The sequence below is a fragment of the Monoraphidium neglectum genome (genome assembly GCF_000611645.1).
Source record: "Monoraphidium neglectum strain SAG 48.87 unplaced genomic scaffold scaffold02640, whole genome shotgun sequence".
NCBI lineage: Eukaryota > Viridiplantae > Chlorophyta > Chlorophyceae > Sphaeropleales > Selenastraceae > Monoraphidium > Monoraphidium neglectum.
The window spans coordinates 1-8,524 of NW_014010988.1; the positions used below are offsets into that span (position 1 = coordinate 1).

At 64.3% G+C, this 8,524-nt stretch overlaps 2 protein-coding genes across 2 annotated transcripts; both read left to right on the forward strand.

Moving 5' to 3' along the window:
• Positions 1-1,649: 1,649 nt before the first annotated feature.
• On the forward strand, positions 1,650-3,912 carry MNEG_11210 (ornithine aminotransferase; the record flags this gene model as incomplete). Its single annotated transcript, XM_014040317.1, has 6 exons — positions 1,650-1,788; positions 2,106-2,173; positions 2,408-2,449; positions 2,719-2,871; positions 3,202-3,363; positions 3,598-3,912. 6 exons carry the CDS (start codon positions 1,650-1,652, stop codon positions 3,910-3,912), a joined length of 879 nt encoding a protein of 292 aa, XP_013895771.1.
• Positions 3,913-5,841: 1,929 nt separating this feature from the next.
• Positions 5,842-8,326, forward strand: MNEG_11211 (hypothetical protein; the record flags this gene model as incomplete). Its single annotated transcript, XM_014040318.1, has 6 exons — positions 5,842-6,516; positions 6,695-6,955; positions 7,203-7,704; positions 7,926-8,026; positions 8,157-8,212; positions 8,281-8,326. The coding sequence occupies 6 exons, from the start codon at positions 5,842-5,844 to the stop codon at positions 8,324-8,326; spliced, it is 1,641 nt and encodes a 546-aa protein (XP_013895772.1).
• Positions 8,327-8,524: the final 198 nt, after the last annotated feature.

The window sequence follows — 8,524 nt, forward strand, 5'->3', positions numbered from 1 at the left end:
GCACAGCCCCCTCTCAACCCCTTTCGCACCCTCACCCATCGCGCACCCACCCCCCTTCAGTTCATCGACCGCGAGGAGCGCTACGGCGCCCACAACTATCACCCCATCCCCGTCGTGATCGAGCGCGGCCGTGGCGCGCATGTGTGGGACGTCGACGGCCGCCAATACTTTGACTTCCTCAGCGGGTACTCTGCGGTCAACCAGGGCCACTGCCACCCCAAGGTCGGTGATTGTGACGGCATCGCTCTGCTAGCAGGGGCCGCCAAATGGAATATAACAGCGCATGGAGCCGCAAGTCCTGCAGTGGATGCGCTGTCGCCAGCAGTGGCACGCCTGCCAGCGTGTCGCACGCTGTGCTGCCATTCGGCCTCCTGCCTTGGCCTAAACAACTTGTGTACGCGGTGCTCCATCTGCCGCTCTCACCTCACCGCCCTCATCCCCGCACGCGCAAAATTCAAGATTGTGGCTGCCTTCAAGGGTCAGGCCGACAGGATTGCCCTCACCTCGCGCGCCTTCTACAACGGTGCGGTTGATGCAAATGCACAACGGGCACCTTGCCTCTACGCATCCGCCGGCACTCGCAATTGGGTGGCCATCCTGTTGTTGAGGGACTGCACCGGGGCCCATTTGAATCAAAGCACGCCTATTGTTGACACACCTGCCAGTCCTGCCGGCACTCACACTGTGAGTTGGCAACTGGCGTTGGCAGCTCGTGCTCACCCCACTTGTTTGCGCCCTCCCTGATGGTCCGCCACTGCGCGACCCCTTCATTGCGGCTGGAGCCTCCATGAGTCATCATCCGACCCGCAGGACCTTTCTTGTCCCCACCACCCACCTCAGATGTGCTGGGGGAATACGAGGAGTACGTCACGCGCCTCTGTGGCTACGACAAGGTGCGGCCGGCGTGCGGCGCACCCAAAGGTTGCGTCTCTGCATACGTGTGTGCATGCGTGGTGACAGGTCTTGCCTCGATTGGTATCGGTGGCGCGCCCATGCCCGTGGTGCTACGAACTTGTGCAAGCAAGCCGCCCCTTCCCCCGCGGGCGCGCTTCGGGGTGCACAACACCCCATGTCATGCCCCCTCGCTCTCACACCACTCCAGTCTTGGATTGCCTAGGCATCCGGCATGCCCACGTTTTGTGTTCGCGAGCAACCAGTTTTGCAACATTTGCGCTCGCGTTCAAGTGCACGCACGCGCGCGTGTGCTCACACACGCGCGACACACACACCATACACACCAGGTGCTCCCAATGAACACAGGTGTTGAGGGCGGTGAGACGGCCTGCAAGCTCGCCCGCCGCTGGGGGTACGCCGTCAAGGTGCGTCGGAGCGTGCTGCCACACGCAAAGAGGATTACAATGCCTGCAATGACCAGTCTTGTGGCAGGACGAGGACGTGCTGTGTCACGGTGTTGTGGCGGTTGAACGAGGCATGCGTTCTGTTCGACATCTGACCCAGCGAGGCAGCCCCCGCCTCCCTGTGTTTACCAATAGTCGCTTGAGCTGTGCCCCTGGCGCCAAAAGTGCTGTCAAGCCCAACAGGGAAGGGCAGGTTGCATTTTCTTTGATTACAAATATAATTTTGGGAAACTCAACCTGCCTTTGCCTGTTACAACACATTTACTATTGGCTGTCAATCTCACTGTATGCATGGTGCACGCCCTTGCAATCCAATCAAAGGGTGTGCCCAAGGACCGCGCCAAGATCCTTTTCGCCTCAGGCAACTTCTGGGGCCGCACCATGAGCGCCATATCGGCCTCCACAGACCCCTCCAGCTACGCCGGCTTCGGTGAGGGCGACACGTGCCACAGAACGTGCAGCGCGTTGCATACGCAATACAGCAAGCTTTGCCGCTCGCAAATACGCCTGGGTGCTTCTGCAACGGTGTGGAGCACCACACCTGTCATGCATGTGGTGGTAACAATACTGCCATGTGAACTCTGTTATGCAATGTGGGATCTCAGGAATTAAACTGCCCTGCCTTCTGTTCAAACACTCACATTCTGCCCAGCCGCTGGGCTCGCTGCGGCAGCGAGCCACTGCCCTTCGCATCCACATATGCACACACACAACTGTGCATGCCATCGTCCTCCCTCCCTCGGCAAGGCCCCTACATGCCCGGCTTTGAGGTGATCCCCTACAACGACCTGGAGGCCCTGGAGGCAAAGCTCAAGGTGGGATGAACCCGCCTCGTGCGGCAGACCTGGGCTGATGGGGTGGGCAAAAACCGCTGCACATGCCAGTCAGCGACAATTTACACTCAGCAGGCGGCTGCCGGCTGGTTTGTCGAGCTTGGAACGGTCCACACCGTGCCTCGTCAGAAATCTAGGTGTTGCGCAGTGATGGTCTTGCCCCTGCTCATGTCACCCCCCCCCCTGTGCCTCTTCACCTGCCCCGCCCTTTACAAGGCTGACTCGAATATCGTGGCTTTCATGGTGGAGCCCATCCAGGTCAGCGATTAAAACGTACACGCTGACGGCTCTGCCCAAGTTGATGGTGCCAAGGGGTAGTGCCTGTACCGCCAAGGTCATCCGTGGCGCCATCATCCATCAATCCAAACCCTTGCAGCGAGTGCAACCAGGCTGTTGAGACCACACCAGTCGGCATCACCAGCAACCGCGCTACTCCCTCCCGCAGGTCGCATTACCTCCACATAAGCACCCTTCTGCTGGCCTCAAAGCACCCCCCATAAACACACACAACAATCCATAATCGCCAGGGGGAGGCGGGTGTCATCATCCCGCAGGAGGGCTACCTGTCAAAGGCTCACGCACTGCTCAAGGCCCACAACGCGCTGCTTATCGCAGACGAGGTGCAGACCGGCCTCGCCCGCACAGGCAAGATGCTCTGCCAGGAGTGGGACGGCGCGAGGGTGAGCGGCTCTGCTGCTGTTCTGGCATATGGGTCGATGGGTGCGTGCACAGCAGCGCGGAAACGTGGGGCCGCCGGATGGTGCAGCTGGGGCCCACTGGTACTATGTGCAGCCGCAAAACAACCGCAGCCTACGCATGCGCCGTTTTTCATGCGCATGCATGGCAGCACCGAGCTGGAACAAAGTGCAAGCTGTGCTGGCGCTCCTCCGGTTTACCATGGCCCCTCCATCATCCCTCATCACCCTGGTCAATGTCAACACCAAATTGCCTCTGATTTCTCCACCACATCCTCCTGTAAAACAATGAACTCATCGTGCCCGCACCCCCAGGCTGACATCACGATTCTAGGGAAGGCCCTGTCTGGCGGGATGTACCCAATCAGCGCTGTGCTGGCAGACGATGACATCATGCTGACCATTGGCCGCGGCCAGCATGGCAGCACCTATGGCGGCAACCCCATCGCCGCCGCAGTCGGCAAGGCGTCGCTCGAGGTGCGCATGTTGGTCTCGACCGACTAACGCTCAGGGGGGCGCATGCAGGATGGGGCCCGGCGTCTCAAGCCGCGCCGGGCGGCGCACTCATGCCGTGCGTAGCTAGAGACATGATGACGCCACAGATTGCAGAGGCAATAACTCCACGGGGGGACAACGAGCACGAAAGCAACTGCCTTCCTGTCTGGCCAAGCTGCTGCCTTTCCCCACTGCCTGCTTAACGTGCATCATCAGGTGCTGGTCGAGGAGCGGCTCGCGGAGAAGGCGGACACCCTGGGCCGCGTCCTGCGCGAGCGCCTGCTCGCCATCCCCTCAGACCGCGTCAAGGCCGTCCGCGGCCGCGGGCTGCTGAACGCGCTCGTGGTCGCTCCTCGCGACGGCGTCGGGGCGTGGGAGGTGTGCATGGCGCTGCGGGATGCTGGGCTGCTCACCAAGCCGACGCACGGCGAGGCCGTCCGGCTGGCGCCGCCGCTGGTGCTGTCAGAGAAAGAGCTCCATGAGGCTGCTGACATCATCGAGAACACCTTGCTCTCTTTCGACCGCGCGTGACGAGGGGCTTGTCGACTGGCTGCTGACAGGCGGACGCTCAAACAGGCGCCGAGCTCGGCAACAGGAGCGATGCTGCTGGCCCGCTGCCCGGCAGCAACCGACATACTGGGGGAACTGGAGCCCGCCGCGCGCCGTGCTGCCCAGGGCTGGGCGTCGAAGCACACGCATGGGCGCGTCAGATGCCAGGTTTGCTGCAGCGCATGCCATGCGCTGTTATAGGGCGAGGGTATCTGGGGAGGCTGCATTGAGGGCAGCAGTGTATATCATCGCATGACACACAAGGCCCATGCTGCATGCCTCTAGTGTACAGGAGGATACTCCGACAGCAGGTGTATGCTGCTTTTCATAGCGTTGAGATTGACACTCCAACCAGGCCACCACACTGCAGGCCTCATTCTTGATCTGTGCATGCATGGGCACCGCCCGCTGTGCTGTTTAGCGACAGCAAGGCGTTGGCCGAGCCAATTTCAAGGTGGTATGGAGGTTGTTCCGACCCCCAGAGACATTGCTCAGTCACATACAATGCAAGTGTATCATCAATGTACAGATTACAGGGGAAGTGCCCAATGTGACTTTCTGCAAGTGCATGTTGAACAGGACCCATCAAACGTGTGTGTACTAGGTCCCAATTCCGTCCGACCAGGTGCAGCGTTTGCCCCCACTAGCTCGCGTATCCTTGCTTCCTGCTTGCTTCGCCATCCGAGTTCCTGTTCTGGTTTTGCTATCCAGTGTAAGTGACAGTCAGATACTCCCAACGATGCATGAGCGTGAACGGGGCAGGTGGGCTGTTCCGTGCTGGCTGTTGCTTTCCATGCATTGCTCTGCATGCATTTCTCGTCATGCATTTTTCCTCGAACATGCGTCAACCATTCTAGCTCGCACTGTGCAGCTTGGGGCCTGCTGCGAAAGACTGCTGCTAAAAAGAAACATAGGAGCCGACTATCTTCCTTGGCGCAGGGCCCAGTGCACGAGCTCCTGTTTCACACCCTGGGTTGAGTGGATTTTTTCCGGGCGTTGGCACGGTCAATGCAGCAGTCAATGCGGCCACAAACAAGCACAATTGCAGCGCGCAGCACAGCTGACGGCTGCATTCTACAGTGCGCAACGCATTCCATTAGTCTGACGAGTCTATGCGCCCTTGATGAGGGCGGGTCGATGCGCCTGCCGATCGCGACGAGCCGAGCCGACCGCCACCCCGGCGGGTCAGGTGCGATGGCACAAGGCACAGCGATGTGGAGGACCCTCCGGGTGAACACGAGCGATCAAAGCAATTTTATTCCAAGACAATATCTCTCGCACACAGTTCACGGCAGTCCCGACTGACGGCCTTGATTACCCACCGCAAGTGGCGCACTGCGAATGCTACCGGTGTTTCCTTTGAACTAGGTGAACCATAGCCATAGTCTTTTGAGCAGAGCCTCTCTTTAATTCACGTCTTAGAGGCCCGCGAGCGGAGTTTCGCTACTGGCCAGATCAGCCAGCCAGCGGGCGAGCGAGTTTCGCAACACAACGTGTTGCGAACCGACCAGTCACAAACCTGCTAAGTCTCATTGGTCTTTGTTCAGAGGAGTGCGCGCTCAGGCCTGGATGCGCCTGAGTGTCTGGTGCAGCGAGCTAGAGCAAGCTGCCCGCGTGTCGCGGCCCATTGCTAAGAGCTGGTATTGGGCTTGTGCCTGTGGAGCCCCTAAGGTGGGGGGCCGGCGTTGGCAAGCGGCTAGTCTTGGGAGTGTGCCCTCGTCGTCCTCGGTGGCTGAACGCGTGCCTGGGCGCTGTCTGGCCGCGCGGCTTGGGCTTAGTAACTAATAGTCTGTATTCCGAGCGCCCCTCTTCTCCTCTGCCCTCCTTGCGGGGCCCCCTACGTCGTTGCACCACAGCGTCAAGCGAGAGTAAGAGCTACTGCCCCAATAGCGGGCTCAGCCAAGCAGTCAGATGGGAAGCCATTGGGAACCGGAGCTGAAGCGCACATGGAGCGCGGCGTGCGGCGGAGATGTGCACGCGATCCTGCTGTCGCAGCGGGGCAAAGTTGCAGCGGCGACAGCGTCGAGTGTCTTCCTGTTCGACGGCCCGCCAAAGTTTGAGCTGCGCCGTGAGCTGCGGGGCCAGCCCGCGGGCCTCACCGCCGCCGCGTTCAGCTGCAAGGGCACCGATGTTGTGTCGGGCGGCGCCGACGGCTTTCTGAAGTGGTGGCAGGTCGACAGCGGCGAGGAGCTCTGCTCAACGCAGTTCCCCCGCGGCGACGGGCAGCAGGCCGTTGTCGGCGCCGGCGGCGCGCACGACCTCGGCATCCCCGAGGTTGCCTGCTCCCGCGGCGGCTTCGTCGCCGCCGTCAGCGGTCGCCTGCTCTGCATCTTTGGCACCGGCGGCGAGCACCTGCACACGCTAGACGTCTCGGGCGACGCGGCGGCGGGCGCGCTGCAGCACGTGACCTGGCTGGACGAGAACAGCGTGCTGGGCTGCTGCGGCTCTGAGGCCACCATATGGCGCGTCGACGAGGACCAGTACGAGGAGGTCGGCACGTTCGCCACCAACCCCGAGGCGCCCATCACGCAGCTCGCGATGAGCCCCAACGGCCGCTATCTCGCGGCGGCATGCGGCAACGACACGGTGGGCGCGCGCGCGGGGCGCAGCACGCGGCATGCGGCGGGCGCACCGGCGCTCCCCTCGCGGAGCCCCATTGCCCAACCCCTCCCCCCCCCCCCATGTCGCGCTGAGATGTTTTGCCCCACACAAAGCGATTCCGGCCTGACTAGCCCTCACTTCGGCACGTCCCCCGCTGTCGCAGGTCCAAGTGTGGGATGCGCAGCAGGAGGGCAGCATGGACCCGCTGCTTGTGATCTCCGACGGCCTCGGCGGCGCGCCCGTCACGCGGCTCGCGTGGGACGCGTCGAGCGCGCTGCTGGCGGCGGCGGCCGGCGGCCGGGTGCTGGTGTGGGACGTGGCGGGTGCCAAGGAGGGGCGCGCGGGGAGCACCTATGCGCTCGGCGGGTTTGAGGAGGGCGACGCGGTCACGTGCCTTGCGTTTCAGCCGAACGGCACCCTGCTGGTGAGGGTGGGGCTGTTGCTCGAGCGGAGAGTGCGCATTTTGTGTCCTGCGGCAGTTGCCGGTGGTCATGAAATCAGCACGCTGGTCTGCGAGCTCTGCAGCAGGGGCGGTTGCAGGCATTGCACTCCTGTGTCTGGGCCAGCTGATCGCTCTGTGGCCCACATGGGGTCGCACCTGCTGCTGTCAGCCATCAGATGGTGCTCATCTGCTGACATGCCCGCCGCGCACCCCACCCGTCTTCCTTCAGGCTGCTGCCAGCGAGGGGGGCCTGTGCCTGGTGTTTGACTCTGATGCATTCAGCACCAGCGGGGCCGCACCTGGTGTGGTGGCGCACGTGGCGCGCGGGCGGCTCGGCGGCGCCGGCGGCGCCGGTGGTGCGCCGGCAGCGGCCGGCAAGGAGGCCCCGGCAGACGCTGGCAAGGCGGTCGGCGCTGCAGCGGAGGGCAAGGGCGAGGGGGGCGCGGGCGGCGAGGAGGCTGCGGGGGCAGACAGCGCAGCGAAGGGCGAGGCTGTAGCCGCCCACAAAGGCGAGGTCGCCAACGCCGCGGAGGCGAGCGCGGCCCAGGCGGAAGGCGTAGAGGCAGTGCTCGAGGCTGCGGCGGCAGGCGCCCCCAACGGCGAGGCGGAGGGCGCCAAGGCGGGCGGCGCCGGCGATGCGGGGGCCACTGGCGATGCGGGGGCCGGCGCGGGCGCTATTCGCGCGATTGCGTGGCACAGCAGCGGCAACCTGGTGGTCGGCACATCCACAGGTAATAGGTTGGGCTGTTTTTTTTGGGAGGGGGGGGGGTCGCCGCAAGGGAACGGCTGGGAGCAAAGCCCGTGAACCTGCTCGTCGGCACTGCTCCAGGCCGCTGCGGAGTCTCTGCTGCGGCCGCGCCCTGCGCAGCCCGCCCCTGCTCGCACGCCCGGGGCCGCCGCCCCCAGCCCGGCGCCCGGCTCACCCCCGCGGCCGTCTGCCCCCGCGCCTCAGGCGTCGTCGGCGCACTGCAGCCGCTGCGGGCCGGCAGCGGCAAGGAGGTGCCGCCCGCGGACATTCAGGTGGACGCGAGCGGCCTGCGGAGGCAGGAGCCGGTGAGCGCGCTGACCGGGGCGGGCGGTGGTTTTGACCTGGCCGCTGCTGCAGCGCGGGCGGCCCCGCCGAGGGGCCTCGCGACGCCCTGCGGGACGCGAGAAGGGGCTTGGTGGTGCTGTACTGGGCCAGGTACGGCCCGTGCAGCAGGGCCTCCTGCTGCGTTTTGCAGGCATTCCCGCGGCGTGGTGGGCCCTGCAGCTCGCTACTGTACAGGCGCACGACCTCCCACCCTTTGTGCTTCGCTCCAATCCAGGCCCCTGCGTCCAAGCGCCGCGGGGTGTCGCAGCCGCCGCCCTTAGGCAGCGCCAACGGCGCCCCGGCCCCCGCGGGTCAAAAGCCTGCGGGCGCCACGCCGGCCGGCTGGGGCGGCGAGCCCCTCGCCGCCAACGGCGCCGCCGCGGCGCAGAGCGGCTCGGAAGCCTCGCACGACCCCTCCCCCCCGCCCTCCTCCGCGGGCGGCGGCCGCGGCGGCCGCGGCGGCTTCGGCGGCCGCGCCC